Below are 16,659 nucleotides of genomic sequence, written 5' to 3'. Positions count from 1 at the left end.
TGGAGGTTCTATGTAAGGAACTCTCAAAATATCAGAACAGGACCGATTTTTTACCATTTTTTTTACTTTGGATGTAAATTGGTCCATTGGGTTTGAGTTTGAGAAAATCAACCCCAAAACACATACTCTGGGCCGAAATATTTTCCAAGACCTGTCTGCAGATCTGTATTGCCAAAGTGTGAACATACACCCACATTAATTTTGAGTGTGCGCTGTAAGACACTATAGATAGATAATGAAGACATTGGTGATTAGATAAAAGTTCTAACAGACCTATCTATTTCTCACTCACATTGCATGACTCATGAAGATCCAGTGTCCCCAGGTTGACCCCTGCCCTGCAGCAATGGTGCCTGCCTGGTCATTACATGAGATCAGCTGACTGGCTCAAGAGCAAACAGCTGACCTGGACCTGACCCCACTCACCTGGGAAAATGACACCAGCCACACAAACACACAACTTTGGTGCAAAATAGTTAATAGTTAAGCTTGATTTTTCTCCTTAAAAGACACAGTGGTCTAGTGTGTGGCACATCCAACAGATAAAAGCCTGTATAAATATACATATATTTAAAAAAACATGGAAGATTATTTAGATAATGCCATTCTTTATTAGAATTTACAGTGAACTGACATCAATGATGTAAAGTTACTCACTTTTAGAAAAGTAGTTGGTTTATAAAAGGCTCCTTTTGCTTCCTTAACACAGAAAATAACCATTACATTTGTTAACCCTAGTGAACATCCGGAGTAGAAATATTCAAATGAATGTATTCAACTCAAAACTGAGAACAGACTTTAAAACAACAAAAACATCCCTGCATCTTATGCAGGCTTAGGTCAGGATATATAAAACATATTAACAGTGTATGTGCCTTATAAGGTGACATAAAAACATGTTTTCCTTTTGTTTCTTTAGTTGGATAAAAGCTAACCTAAAAATGAGCATTAAAATGAGTTCTACGGTACTGTGAAGCACAAGAGCCTGCTCCGGGTACTAGCTGTACGAGCAGGTTCTCCTCTCCGGACTTTACTGCAGATCCTTCTGAATGCTGCAATGGAGACAAAAACAACACATGAGCTTTATCTGCGGTCAACATAGTTCTCAGTTGGGCTACAACTGGTGATTATTGTCAGTCTTGATTTGTCAGTAATTTTTCCAACTAAATCAATAAAACACATCAGTCTAAAATATCATAAAACAATAAAAAAAATACACATTGCAGTATGTCAGCGCTCAAGTTCATGTATTCAAATAGCTTGTTTGGTCCAACTTGCTGTCCCAAACCCAAAAGATATTCAATTTTCAGTAAAAAAAAAAAAAAAAAAAAAAAAAAAAATCATACATTTTAGTCGATTCTCTTAATTCAATGCTCAATGCAGAAGCACAGACATTTTCCAACAGTGATTTTACACAGACTGTTCTCAATTACATTATTAAAATGTTCACATCATGGACATTGATGTCACAGTTTTAGGGAGATCCCATCCAGGTCTGTAACATTAAACTGTACAGTGAGAATGCGGTGATGTACCTCTCCAGATACTCGTGGACATTGTCGTGGCCGTTGTACCGGGCCAATCCCACCAGGCAGCCGGTCGCACAGCGGCCCTCCTTCTTACGACACAGACTGCAGTTACACATGTCTCTGCAGATGGGACACGACCACGTCTACAAAGAAAAAAGCCCGGATTTAATGCAGGTGACCAACCGTGCTGTTACTCTATTACACAAGTGAACCCATGTTGAGGTTTTATGTTCCTTCCAACCTCAAGTCTTAAACATTTTCAAATCACCTGCCTTTGCTACCTCTGGGAATAAGTACTCGACATTACAATTTTGTTGTACTAAAATGTGTACAAAAAGGCATACATTGATAATAAGCCACGGACTGTAAATACACTGACAATTCTTCATTGTATCTGACAGATTTCTTCTTTAGGCAGGATCTTTCTTGGTAAGTGGTCAGTGCTTGGGGGGGGGGCAAGGTGGAGGGTGGGGGTGTGGCCTTGACCAACTGCCACTTTTCTCGTTTGAAAGCCATGATGTCTCTCTCTCCTGGGTTGGCCAAATTCTCTGGGCGGGCAAAGCAGAGAAAGGGGAGGTAACCTTGCTTGTTATGACCTCATAACAAGCAGATTTCAAAACGGCTCATCTGAGCTTTCCTTTTCTCAAAAGGCAGAGCAGGATACCCAGGGCTCGGTTTACACCTATCACCATTTCTAGCCACTGGGGGACCATAGACAGGCTGGGGGGACTCATATTAATGTTAAAAAACATCAAAGTGAAATTTTCATGCCATGGGACCTTTAAAAAAAAAAAAGAAAAGGAAAAAAAGGGATTTAGTGTATTTTTTTGGCAAAATGGAAGTTATCACTATGTTGACATGTATTCCAGTGAATCATATACAGTGAGAAACATGCTGTCTTCCCTTAGCGACTATTTTTACAGAGGAGTACAGAGGACTGATAGAGAGCTTCGTCACATGGTGCAACAACAATCACCTGAAGCTCTATCAGCAAAACCAACGGGCTTGTGGTAGAATACCAGAAGAACAGGAGGCCCCCTGTCCTGGTTTTCATCCAGGGAGAGAAAGCGAAGAGGGCCGAATCATATCAGTCCTTCGGGGTCCAAATCAATAAAAACAGAGTAAAAGTTCACGTATGTGTTGCTTGGCCAATAAAGCGGATTCTAATAAAACAAAGTTGTAGCCATGACAGTAGAGAATGCTTCAAATATGGATGTTGCTGAAAAGAAATGTGGATGTTTCGCACACACGTTCAACCCGGCAGCACAGAAGATCTATACAATCACCACAGTGTCAAGATTAGTCTCACCAATTCACCTTATACCTTCTATTTTTTTTGAATTTTCCAGTAATTAAGTTGTAGTTTCTGTAGGTGGTGCTCTTTGCTTTGTTCCGCTATGTTGGTTTCCACCTCTTCTGTTGACAACCCAGTTCAGCTTTTACGTAAAACAAACAAAAACACGGTATGGCTGTCGCTGGAAATGTAAACTTAATCCCACATTTTCCCCACCAGATGCACGGTGTTTGAAACGAAAACTTTCAATAACTTGATATCAATCAGCATAACAGAAAATGTATTTATCCAAAAGCCGTTCTGATTCTCTAGTTGAAACGTATTATTTTAAAATCCTGTGTTTGAAAAGTCAGCAATACAAAAACAACCCGCAAACATAATAGAATATTATTTTCCTATGTAAAATCATGGCAAATATTTATTTTTTAGCGGGATAATCATTAAAACAGACAACAATACAGCATAACAAAGAGAGAAATATAACATCAAAACATCATTGTATACATTTCATGACAGCTTATTTAAGCTTATCAATGTTGTTCCCGACCACTTCATTACCCCAGTTGTGAATGATAGTAATATTACTTTTCCTGTTACATATTATTTGTTTTTAATTGTCCCTTCAGTAAGATTTTGCAATAGTTTTTTTATATAAAGTGACAAGATCAAAAAATGAATAAATAAAAGACAGTTAAGTTCAGTGTCAGACAAACCCACATTCACCAACTCGAAAGTGAGAGAAATGAAGAATTAAACATTTGCATGTGTTAGCACTGACCGGGTCGAGCAGCACATCGCGTACGTCCTCTCCGTAGCGGTTCTTTAGGCACGGCCCACAGAACTGACCTTTGGCCCCTACACAGAAACCACTGCGACACACTGTCTTGGTGTCCAGAGTCTTCTGTCTGCACTGGTGACATGAGCTGCCCTGGAAGAAACACACACACACACACACACACACACACACACACACACACACACACACACACACACACACACACACACACACACACACACACACACACACACACACACACACACACACACACACACACACACACACACACACACACACACACACACACACACACACACACACACACACACACACACACACACACACACACACTTAATACTTCCTTACTTAGTGCAGATAAAAAAAAAAATGTAGGTGGTCCCAGCTGTGTCGGTTAGTGTTACATTGCAGAATTTACACACCGCTGTGTGTTTTCTTTTAGATGTTGTTTTGCAAATAAGCTCTATAAAAAAAATATAAATAAAATTTAAAAGATAAAATGTTATTGCCAACGATTTGGCTGACATCTCCTAGACAGCAAGAGCTTCTTCTCCTGTCACCTACATTTACTTTGGGAGTGTGTGTTAAGGGGGGGGGCGGGGAATGGTGGTTTACAGTAACACATTTCAAAACAAAAAATGAGTCAAGTTATTGGTTGCATTTGAAGTAGGAAGTTTTACATCCAATCACAGTAATGATGTTAACACATGAATCAGACGATACACAGGCAATTTAGTGATTACGCTGCAGTTGTGGTCTTGAATAAAATCCAGAGCCCTCTTTATCCGAGACAAGCCCAAGTACAAACATGGTGGATTCCGAGACCTTCAAAAAGTGGTCTTAAGACCAAGAGCGGTCTCAAGTACTACAACACTGCCTGACAGTATAGTACAGTAACAAGAGCACTAAGTAGGTAGAGGCCTGATGTGACTCACGTTCTCCTTGTCCCAGATCTTGTCTTTGTTGCGGTACGCTACGTTGTCCAGGTCTTCTTTGGTGATCTCGTCAACTGACCTCACGTCATACTGGCTCCTCCTGGAGCTGTGGCTCTTCCTCCTTTTCTTTTTCTCCCCGACTTCTTCGTCCACCTGCCCAATCACAACAGACAGATAAATCATAATAATTAATAATTCTTCTAACATTCTTCTAATTCTATATACTCTCTTTTTATATATATATATATATATATATATATATATATATATATATATATATATATATATATATAGAGACATTTAATTTGTAGAAAGAGATTAACGTTGACTAGATACCTAACTGGTGACTAATTGTGTATTTTGTGTAGTTTGTTTAATAATAATAAAAATTGATAGAAATATAACACAAAATGTAAGTATCTGATTTCCAGCATATTTATGTACAATCAGAGCACATCCTTGCTACTACAGTATACAGTGCATTTACAGAATAGATGACAGATAATGAAGAAATTCTCAATAAAAAAACCTTCCATATTAATGCAGTACTTGTTCTACCTCCACCAGTCTCCTGATGTCTACAGTCCTGGGGCTTCTGTGGGTTAGTGGCTCGCTCTTTTCCTCCACTGCAAAGTTCTCAGGAGGACGAGCCTTACGCGACGGGTTCCTCCTTTCTGACCCCATCTCTGGTTCAAACTTGCGTTTCCGTGGCGTCGCTTTCTCTGGCGCACGCTTTTTCTTCTGCAGACATAAAACGATCAGTGAACAAATCAGCACAGAAAAAAAAACAGTGTCTTTATAAAACAGCACAGCATTTTTACAAAAACATCTTACCTTAAATATATTGGATTATTTAAGTGTAGTTTGTAATATGCATCATTAATATTTTATCATTATCTGACCTGCAGCCACAGCTCTCCTTTCAACTACTGTTTAACATGCATCTGACATGTTCCAACTTTGCTATGAAAAGGTAAATAAAAGTTACTAGAATATTAATGAACATATTAGTAAATATTGGCAACTTCTAGCAATTACAGCCATGCAATTAGTTCTACTTGATCACAAACATACTTAAAACATAATTGTAGGGTTTTTTCATTCAATTTTTTATGTCTGAGTAAAAATAAGAACGCATATAAGTGTATTTTTTAAGTGTAGTTTGTACATACCTGCAAACTCAGAAGGGCTGAAAAAGGTGACTCATCCCCCCAACATTTTCCCGGTGCTAAAATGCAGCACAAGGCTGGCGAGGCAAATTTCAAGTGAACGCAACATCTGTGTTGTTTTTCAGACAACGGCAGCTATAGACTGTTGTTGGAATCCTCTCCACTGAAATACAGACACACTTGCTGTCAGCATTTTAACCGTGTTTACTCCAGCTTCCAGCTAACGGTAGGCTAACGTTAACTGCTGTCGAGAGTAGGGTTACCGTAACTACCTTCCCGTGCGGCGAGGTTTCAGTTTCCTCTAACGTCCGTTTTCGGAGCATCAGAGAGAAGCGGAGGCATTTAAGTGGCATCTAAATAAGGCACCGATATCCGAGTTGCTATTCGGTCCAGTAGATAATGGTCGTTAAGGCATCGGTGCCGTATTAGCACCGGGTCTCGGACCCCCCCTCCCAAATTAAAAACTCTTCGGATCTACACGATTCACATGGATGACATTTTCCCCATTCAAAACGGCGATTTTCGCCGAAAAGTGACAAGTTTGCAGCTATGTTTGTAACATGCATCATTAATATTATTATCATCATCAGACCTGCATCCACAGCTCTCCTTTCAACTAGAGTAACATGCGTCTGACATGTGTCAACTTTGCTATGAAAAGGTAAATAAAAGATACAACAAATTTGTCAATATTGTTTATTATTATATTGTTTAATATTGTTTGCGTCTTGCGTTGTTCTGGATGTATTTCAAGTGTTTTGTGTATTTTTTATTTATTTTTTTAGCCCATAAACCCTATTTTCCACTGGGTGCGTCTGCGCAGCCAGAACGCAGCAAAGACGCACCCAGTGGAAAATCAGGGTAAGGGTACCGCAAACCAGACCAGGCTATACATTTTATGGTATGTGGTAGTGGTTCATGCGAAACAAAAGTCCTATACAAATAAACATTACATAAATAACCACACTTTTACTTGACCATATGGTCACTTGTGGTCTTTTGTGAACATCAACAATTTTGGATGACATCTTAAACTCTTGTTTCTAAGGAGTTTGAATGCACTTACTGGACAAAACAGTCTGCCACAACAATGTAATGTTATCGGTGATCAATAATCTTTAAGTGAAGGGTTAATTTCCAAGTTCATTTTTCTGCTTTATGGTTGTGAGAAACTGGTGCTAGTGCGTATACTCACTTGAGGGGTGGTGGGCGGAGTGAGGTCAGCTATGGTGCTCAGATCAGCAAACAGCTTAGCCAACTGAAAGACAACAACAGAAAAGGCCAGAGTCCAAGGACATGACACAAAGGGGGGACTTTTAGTATAGTATTTAAATATAGATCCCACAGTGTGTCAAAATATGGAGAAAACACAAAAAGTTGTAAGGGTTCATTACCATGGCCTTGTTTTCCTGGATGTTCTTGTCTCGTTTCCGTAGGCTCTGAGTCAGGACTTCCTCTTTGTCTTCCTCCTCCTCCTCCTCCTCCTCCTCCTCTTCCTCCTGGTGCTGCTGCTTCATCCTCTGCCTTCCTCTGACTCTTTGAGAAGGAGGAGTTTCTTTGACTGGCTTTTTGACATTTTTCTCTTGCAGTTTCTGTTTGGGGGTAGACAGTCTTTTGACGGGAAACCTGAGGAGCAACATTAGATCAGATCCCTTTTCCATCAATGGAGAATCAACACAATAGTCATGAAACAGGTCTGTGTTTCAGACAGTCCTTTGTATAGTTGGGCGGGCAATAGGATGACTACAGTGGATAACAGCAGTAAGTAAGACTAACTGCCACTTTGCTTGTTTGCAAGCCATGATGTCTCTCTCTCTTTCTCATGGGCGGGCCAAATTCTCTTTGTGGGCAAAGCAGAGAAAGGGGAGGTAACCTTGCTCCTTATGACCTCATAAGGAGAAGATTCCAGATCGGCCCATCTGAGCTTTAATTTTCTCAAAGGCAGATACCCAGGGCTCGGTTTACAACTATCACCATTTCTAGCCACTGGGGGACCATAGGCAGGCTGGGGGAACTCATATTAATGTTAAAAATGGGACCTTTAATATTTCTGTCAGATGGTCAGACTCAAGATGTCAAATGTGACAAATAATTAACCTCATGAGTAGTTACATTGGTACTGGCAATAAGAGGCTTTCATTAACTCAATCCCTTTGTCTGCTCAAGATACATCATGTGGGTTTATGTTGCATTTAAATGCTTTGTAAGCCAGTGTATATACACTATAGTCCTGTAAACAAGACACACCCCAACCACATCAAATATATCAGATTCTTTGTTTATGTTAAAGCACTAAATGATATTTAGACATAAACAAACAAACTTTGACAGGAATCTAGGGGTTTCAACATACTAGATACAGTGATCATCCTAAGGTTAAATAAAAAGGTGCAGAAACTATCCGTTTGCTTATTTACCAATTGACACACACACACACACACACACACACACACACACACACACACACACACACACACACACACACACACCTCAGGGCAACTAAAAGACTCTTCCTCTTTTGTGGAGCAGCATCCTCGCCATCAGAGTAGAAGCCTGTGTCCACATCGCTGTCCTCCGAATCCACCACCTGGAGAAAAAAAAAAAAAAAAGAGAAAAGCTTTTAGTGTGGTGCTTCATCAAACATTACAGCCAACAATAAACGTTTTCATACCTTGGTCTTTAGTCGCTTTTTAAAAGATCGTCTGTCCTCTTCTTCCTCCTCCTCCTCCTCTTCGCTGAAACCTTCAAACTCCTCATCACTGTCCGACTGGCTGAACAGACGAGCCAGCTCAGCAGTGATAAACTTGGATTTGAAACACAGAGCCTGTTGGCAGACATATCAAGTGACAGGCAAACTAGGTTTTTGTCAATAAGTGGGTCCCCATTTTGTTTATCTTGTGTGCGCACACACACACACACACACACACACACACACACACACACACACACACACACACACACACACACACACACACACACACACACACACACACACACACACACACACACACACACACACACACACACACACACACACACACACACACACACACACACACACACACACACACACACACACACACACACTTTTACTAATCAACAGGTGGCAGTAACAAGGAAAGATTTGCTAAAAAGGGGCCACAAAAGACTGCAAGCTAGTAAACATGGGTGAAACAATGCTGGATTTAAAAAATAAATAAATCAGCTTTGCAGAGGTTTTATAAGGAAGGAAATGCACTTAACACAGTAACCAGAACTTCTGTTTACAGAAAATCTCCACAGGACAGGTTCTTAGATCAATTTTTACACTTTACACCAGTGGGGGCACCACTCCACCAGCAGACATCCTTGGTTACTAGTACCCCTGTTCCACCAAGGCAGAGCTGGTGCTGGTTCAGAGCCAGAGCCTAGTTTCAAATTGGTTCTTTGTTTTTCGACCACCGAAGCACCAGCTCCGAACCAGTAAAAGTGGTTCGGAGCTGGTGCACCAAATCATTGCTGGGCCACAAGTAAGAACCGCTTATGTCAGCAGCTGGGGGCAGGGTTACCGTGACTAACAAGACGAACAGAAACTTGTGACCGCCATTTTTGAATTAGCAGATAAACACAATGGACGCGATTAAACAACAACAACAACAACAACAACAACAACAACAACAACAGCAGTGGTAAGAGGAGGAAACAAGCTGCTTTTTTGCACTATAAAGGCGAGCCGCGCGAACAAGTTGGATCCGCCGAGTTTGGATGCAAATGTAGGTCCGCAAAGCCATGAACATCAATAGCAAAGCAACATCCGCCATTGTTGATGGTGCGTTTGTGTTTGGCACCGCCGCGCTAACGTTGCTGGGAAAGATGAGACGTATACAATGATGTAAGACCTGGCTCTGTGCTGGCTCTTTAGCCTGTGGAAAAGCAAACCAGCTCTTTGGAGGCTTGTCAGTCGAACCAACTCCGAACCGGCACTAGCTCTAGCTCTGAACCAGCACCTGGTTCTTGTTGGTGGAAAAGGGGTATAGGTGAATGCTGTGATAACAACGAATTTAGTTCAGCTGTGTCACTGTGCAGCTTGACAGGATAACCAGAGCAGAGACTGTTATTGAAGTAAACGTATCTTCTTGAATTGATGTTGGCAGTTACAAAACTAAACCCAAGGATATCCATATCAATACAGGCCTGTGCAACTTCTCAGCCATGGCAGGGAAGGAAGATTTAAGACCAATGACAAAGTTAAGTGGAAAAGGAATTGACTTCACTTCCTCATTGTTTGGGGTCGAACAGCCCCCAATGCTGCATGTGTAATAAATAAATTTGAATTCATCCATTTTTTTTCCTTGACATATTTTTTTTTCTAATTTTAAACCAAATATGTAGAAAAGTCTGAAGTGTAACCTCTACTATTTGGGCATGCACATTTCATGAAGGTAAAACATTATGTTATGCATGAATATATTTAGGATTTGGGTGAAATTTTGCGGTCTGCTTAAAAGTACTGCCCACATCATCACAGATACAGACCATATAAAAACCCATTGTATTTAACTAAATTGTAATTGTATAATTTGTAGCAGGCTTTATAAACATGTCATCAGTTTGCAATCATCTAAAGCTATTTTTTCTTAATGTTAAAAAGTTATAATGAACATATTTGTTTCTGTATTTATTGTTTATTTTATATTAATGTTTAAGGCAAATTTCTGATTCTGAAATTCTCGTAAAATAAAAAAGGGAAGGTTGTGACATATCAAGCTGATGAAACAATGTTAAGTATGTAGTCCCGAAGACCACAAACACAATATGTTATTCTTTCATGGCCACTTATGACAACAGTGTACGTCTTGGCCAGAGTCTTTGGCAAATATGTGCTTTCGAGACATCAGTCATTTGTATTGTGTAAAACAGAGTCAATGCATTTGATGTCCCAGGTCCCACTTTGCTGAACCATCCCCTCTAGACACAGGGATGTTGACCTCTGACCTTCCAAGAGAAGGGAGACGAATGTACCCACCCTCCAACTCTTTGGAAAAACATGCAATCCTTAACTTAGATCATCTTACGGTTCAGGCATTTAGCCAATATATACAAGGTCACCTGCCCATTGGTGTGAAGCAGCTCACGTGTAAGCTAGCTAGTTAACCAGGTCAAAACAAAGACTTAAGACAAGTTTTGTAAATTGCGTTCAAGGCAGGCAGGATGTCTGGGTTACAGAACTAAACTAGCTAGCGTTACAGCCACAAAAAAAATCACCTTATTCGGAGAAAGATATGAATGCATTTTTACAATGAAGCAGACTCAGGCCCAGGCCAACAACATTAACGTTAAATTAACGGACGCTGTTAACAATGGTCTTCAGTTTGACGGATTATGACTTTTCTTCACCACAACAAAAGACAACGTGGAAAGAAGAACACGTACTGCTCTGCCGCTTACCTTTGACGTGAGGGTCATTTTTTCTCTGTTTTGCTGCAAATTCCCGTCCAGCAGAAAGTTTTGTCTTGTAAAATGAAAACCAATGAGTAGAGGTATGTTTAAAAATTAACCATTAGAGAAGTCCGGTCATTGCAAAAGTAGGGGTTTTGTTGTTGCTGTGCTTATACATTAGTTTGTAGTTAAGTCCAATAATTGTAATTTTGAAACTCAACTAATGGCTGTGTGATTTCAAAGAGTATTTGCTCAATTGTACTTGATGTAGTCTATCTCTCTTTATCTTTAGGAGTAGTCTCTATTCTACGTCTCCCCCGCACTCACAGTGGTGCAGTCCGTCCTTTCGCGCGAAAACGGCATATGGGCGTAACACCCCAGGAGAACCTGCCCCTACAGCCTTCTTCTTCTCTTTGAGTTCTTTTGTAATATTAAATTACACTGTACTTTTATCTTTGTGAAATTTTGATATATGTATACTCCTTATCTAGGCTACTCCACTACATTTCAGTGTATAGCCTATTTTTTCTATTATTTACTTTGCAGATTAGGATTTTACCCAGTATTTAAAGTAGAGTGTAATCAATTTCCCAAATAATGTTTTAGTCTATGAAATGCCAAAAAAAAAAAAAGTTTGAAAAGAAAGAAAGAAAATTGCACATCACAATTTCTCAGACGTGACCAGATGGTGACCTGATATGGGTACACAATAATGCATCAGCAACAGCAACAATATATTTCCATCCAACGTGGATGAAGATGGATGGATTGATGGCTGGATGGACAGACATAGCCAGGCTAGCTGTTTCACCCTGTTTGCTAAGCTAAGCTAACTGACTAGTTGTAGCTTCATAGTTAATGGACACATTTTAAAGTACACCAATCTGCTCATGTAACCCTTGGCAAATAAGAGAGAAAGTATTTCCCAAAATGTCAAACTTTTGCTTTAATATGTTTAATTATGAGGTGGGGTGCCTCAATAGGATTTAGGCATATTAAGGATTGCCCTAACAGGCTAATTGTATTCCTGGCAGTTTCCAGAGGGATTTAAGAGCTTTTGACCTTCAAAATACAAATATACATTGCTAAAACTTGGGGAGAGGGGGCTTGGGTTATGACCTGAGTATTTCCCAAAGTGTGGCCCTGCTATTTAATGTCTGTTGTATTTCTACTCTAACTCTGCCAGATTGACAATTACACAGCACCTGCATCCCACCAAGCCTAGCTATGTTGTTTGTCTCAGCCCCCTCATTTCTAATTCAACCCTCCACTGTTTAGTTGTCAGAAGCCTGCTGGGTACCCGTCAGAATGACTGCAAAATAATAGGGGTTAGCAGTGTCAGGAAACCATATTGCTGCAAAGCATGTCTAAACCACCACTGACCAGAACGCCCCACTATGGAAGGGAGTGCTTTCCACTTCTCATCACAGTTCATGCCAGTTTAAATCAGTGGAGATGAGACAGAGGCAGCTGTTTACACAATGCAAAATGATTTTGCCTTCCCCTCCACTGCCACCACAAACTCCCCACAACTAGTCTTTCCGATTGCAACGGATCATCCTTTTTCTAATTTACTGCTCCTCTCTTGTTCTGTCCCTCTATCACAATAACATGTCCAACACATGGAAGGGCATTTGGTCCCATAATTGAAGCTGATACTCTTGTTTTGGGTCATTTCGGGGATATATAATTTACACTTTGTAATTCTGTTGTCCGGTGTGATGATCATCTGCATTAGTCAACATTACAGGGAAGGAGTTTTTGCAGTTTGCTTTAATCATAGAATGAGTTAATTACCAATAACCATCCATCCATCCATCCATCTTCGTCCGCTTATCCGGTGTCGGGTCGCGGGGGGAGCAGCTCCAGCAGGGGACCCCAAACTTCCCTTTCCCGAGCAACATTAATTACCAATAACTCTTAAGTTAAATAAAACTGGAAATGTGTACCTAAGTAGTTTTTCAATTTTCTCTGTAAATCATAACTTTGTAAAGTTATGTTTGGTCCACCGCAGTGGTGTAGTCTAATGTATTGTAGTGGGTATACTGTACTGTATATAAATATATTGGCCTATATATATGGGCCAGAATCTGCCTTTGGGGGAGGGGGGCATATCATTGTGGGGGGTCTGGCTGTCCTCCCCTAGGGCTATTTTGAGCATCAAAGACTTAATTTCCTGCATTCAGATAACTTTTATTCACCAATTTACGGTGGAAATACCTTTATTTAGCTTATGCGAAGAAGAAAAACACAGATGACAATTTAAAATATATCAAAAATATAATGGAAAGTATGTTGTTGCATGTCATTGGGCATTTTTAAGAGGGTATATGAAAATCCTGGAGCTTTCTTAGTGGGTATACTGCATATACCTGCGTATCACATAGCCTACACCACTGGTCCACCGTCCACCAGCTCCATGCTGGCCTGATAACCATTCATTTTCTATGCATTTCTGAACAAAGACGTGGGTGGTAATTCATAGGTCTGGCACCAGGCTAGTTTTAAGCTCCTACTTTACTACTCTTTCACTTCATGCTCATATGTCTGAATGCACTCTACAGTATATGAACAATCCTTTCTATTTCTCTTTCCTTCAGCCCTCCTTCCATTTGACCCCTAGTCATTTATCTCCATAACTATATCACCCTGACTGTATTTGACAAATCTGTCTATTTCTTTTTTTAATACATTTTACTACATCATCTTATCAGAGTATTGTGTGGTGTTTGGATTGAGGACTACAGATGCATTCAGTGCTGTGGTTTCTCCCTTTGCCACTTCTCACTTCTGCTGAAACTGTGGTCATTTCACTATCGTATAATGTCTGACATTTTTCTCAAAGAAACGCCAGTTGAGGCGGTTGCATGTGATCTAATACTGTATGTTCAAAAAGTTTGTGTTCATGTCAACATGTTAATAACGTTGAATTTACTTGAGATATTTTGAAGCATTTCCTCTTATGTTTATTGTATATGATTTAATTTTATGATTATATTTATTATTAATGCTAATTTTGAAATTATCAAAAAAAATGTGAAAATATGTCCTTTGATTAACCACTGGAGTTACTCGTGTGAATGTCAAGAAATTACTTCTATGCACACATATGTGTAGTGTACATCTGTGTCTTTATTCTGGAGTAATAATGCATGTCAACAGAGCAACAGGTTGCTAAGGACAGATTATACGAGATGCACAGACAAAGGGAGACAAGTAGGAACATTCATAGTCATTCCATTCTGGAAAATAGTTGTTCTGACCACAGTTTTGACTTCCAGCACCGTTTGGTTGTCCTGAGCTCCAAAGGACAAATTTGACTGCGCAACCGTCAGACCACATCCAGTTTCCTTCTTTGTGAATGTCGCTGAGTCCGAACCAGGTATGTCCCTCAGCAGGATCAAAGTTCCTAATCAGGGATTTGACAAAATTCTGTTCATGCAGACTGTGGATAGACACCAGGTTGGCTCCTTGTGACACACAGTGGAGTTCTGCATCAGCCCAGGTCACATGTGTAGCCACATACTTGTAGCAGCGGTCGTTGAAACTGTACCAGAACATGGGACAGTTGCCACGCTGTAGCTTCACTTGATGGTCGTCTGAAGGAGACACAGCACTCAGAGCCAGCCCAAACAAGAAGAGGAACGAGAGCATGTTGGCTTCTCTCTGTCACAGTAGCAGGACGAGGCGTTGTTGTGTTGGTTGAAGCTGATCTGCACCGTTGGATGGGATCGAGACCGTCAAGGAGACAGGTGACAGGCTGCTTTCTTTTATATGCTTCAGACAGGGTGTCTGCACTGTTGGCGTGATATCATTGGTCAGCTGAACTTGGCAAACACCTTTAGTTGTCCACATCCACACACAGTATATGAACATATGTCAAAAAAGACCACCAACTTACCTACTTCCCATATCCTCCCTGATTAAGACCATAGTATTCATACATACCTTCACTTCGAGATCCCCTTTTACCTCCACAGGGCCTCAGTAAGACAATATTTAAAAAGTGCATGTTTGTTTGTGTGTTTACTGCTCCAGTCCTGCCTGCTGCCTCAGTTACATACACTTAACGTGAAGCTGCTCTAACTCACAACAGTGTGATTTAACTATCATAACTGAGTGTGTAGTAAATGTTGAGTTTTAGATATCCACATGCTGGATAGTGTACTTGTGATTACAGCAGGTGTTACACCTCTGCTGTTGCCATATATATCTAATACACAGATACTGGAACACTTAATACAAACTTTATGCTGCTCTAACTTACAACAGTTTGATTTAACTATTTATACTATAAATGAGTGTGTAGTAAATGTAATGTGTAGGCCTACCTAATTAGATAATCACATGCTGGACAGTGTACTTGTGATTACAGCAGGTGTTACACCTGTGCTGTTCCCACATTTATCTAATGCACAGATACTGGAACAGACATGGAAAAACACTTTAATAAATCGGAGAACCTCTGTATGTGTTTTTGTGCGTCTGTCTTTAAAATATCTTATTAAAATTCATCCAATCTACTTCACACTTGGTTTCCTGGGAACCCAATGAACTTGGGGTTCAGAATTTGGAGCAGCTTGGACAGCATTGGATATTGGATGTTAATAAACTGTGAATAAAACTAAACAACCACATAATACAGGTTGTGGAAAGAATTGACGAAAAAAACAACAAAAAAAACTGCAGAGCAAAAGACGTCACGTAGACGCCACACGCAGCACGCTCTGTACGACGCTCTGTACAGCAGCGGCTTTGACTGCGGTTCAGGTTTTGCTGCTTCCAACGTTCCATAATTGCTGGATACCAACCAAACTTTTTCTTTATTTTCCTGGAGCACGAGCAGATAGCTTACACACACAGGCACTTTCAGTTGTAAACAACCACATTGTATGTGTGAACATGAGCCACGAAAGACCACAAACTCACTTGGAGATGTCACATAAAACCTATAATTTATTAATTTCAGTCAAATGTTGACATAGTAAAACACCCCTTTAGAAAAGACATGTGGCTTCAGCTGTCAGAAGGTTGAGTGGACACGAGGGGAGACGTATTGCTTTGTGGTTGACTTTTTCATTTACAACTGATAAATAATTACAACATACCAAACATGGGCATATATTTACACATCAACAATATTACAATAGTACAAAATCTTCAATGTGTCCTCTCTTGCATTGTGAGTTTTTTTGTTTTTACATGCATGCACATACATGGTTTTAAACAAAACTGCTTTAAAAAAACGAACTTTACACAGTCATGAGTCATGACAACGACCGATAAAACACTAAATACACCTTCTTGTTGGTTTCCAGCTCATTACATCGGACACCAGAGGAAAGAGAGGAGCGGCATCACCCTGACTTGCTCTTTTGCTGCTCTCAAGTTGCCACAAAACATTACAATAAGTACATGTTACATTCTAGCATTGTAGCCTCAAACCAAAAACATGTTTTCTTCTCAAGAATGCACTTCTGCATTGATGAACCTCTGAACATGGCACATTAACTTTTGT

General features: G+C 40.1%; 2 protein-coding genes across 3 annotated transcripts; both read right to left on the bottom strand.

The window, feature by feature from the left end:
- Positions 1 to 587: 587 nt before the first annotated feature.
- On the bottom strand, positions 588 to 11,495 carry cdca7b (cell division cycle associated 7b). 2 transcript variants are annotated; one of them, XM_028598458.1, is made up of 10 exons: positions 11,151 to 11,494; positions 8,395 to 8,547; positions 8,213 to 8,310; positions 7,118 to 7,349; positions 6,919 to 6,981; positions 5,113 to 5,295; positions 4,555 to 4,707; positions 3,602 to 3,751; positions 1,536 to 1,672; positions 588 to 1,052 (listed from the first exon to the last, which is right to left on the bottom strand). In XM_028598458.1, exons 1-10 carry the CDS (start codon positions 11,166 to 11,168, stop codon positions 1,031 to 1,033), a joined length of 1,209 nt encoding a protein of 402 aa, XP_028454259.1. In that variant the 5' UTR covers positions 11,169 to 11,494; the 3' UTR covers positions 588 to 1,030. The 2 variants fall into 2 exon arrangements, with proteins under 2 accessions (XP_028454259.1, XP_028454260.1); XM_028598459.1 differs by lacking the exon at positions 5,113 to 5,295 and having other exon boundaries at positions 11,151 to 11,495.
- Positions 11,496 to 14,315: 2,820 nt separating this feature from the next.
- Positions 14,316 to 14,868, bottom strand: LOC114568427 (lactose-binding lectin l-2-like). The gene has a single exon (XM_028598048.1). It carries the CDS (start codon positions 14,793 to 14,795, stop codon positions 14,316 to 14,318), a length of 480 nt encoding a protein of 159 aa, XP_028453849.1. The 5' UTR covers positions 14,796 to 14,868.
- Positions 14,869 to 16,659: the final 1,791 nt, after the last annotated feature.

This window comes from Perca flavescens, chromosome 14 (assembly GCF_004354835.1).
Source record: "Perca flavescens isolate YP-PL-M2 chromosome 14, PFLA_1.0, whole genome shotgun sequence".
NCBI classification, from domain to species: Eukaryota; Metazoa; Chordata; class Actinopteri; order Perciformes; family Percidae; genus Perca; species Perca flavescens.
The sequence above is the reverse complement of the archived record's forward strand: the minus strand, read 5'-3'. Positions and strand labels throughout refer to the sequence as shown.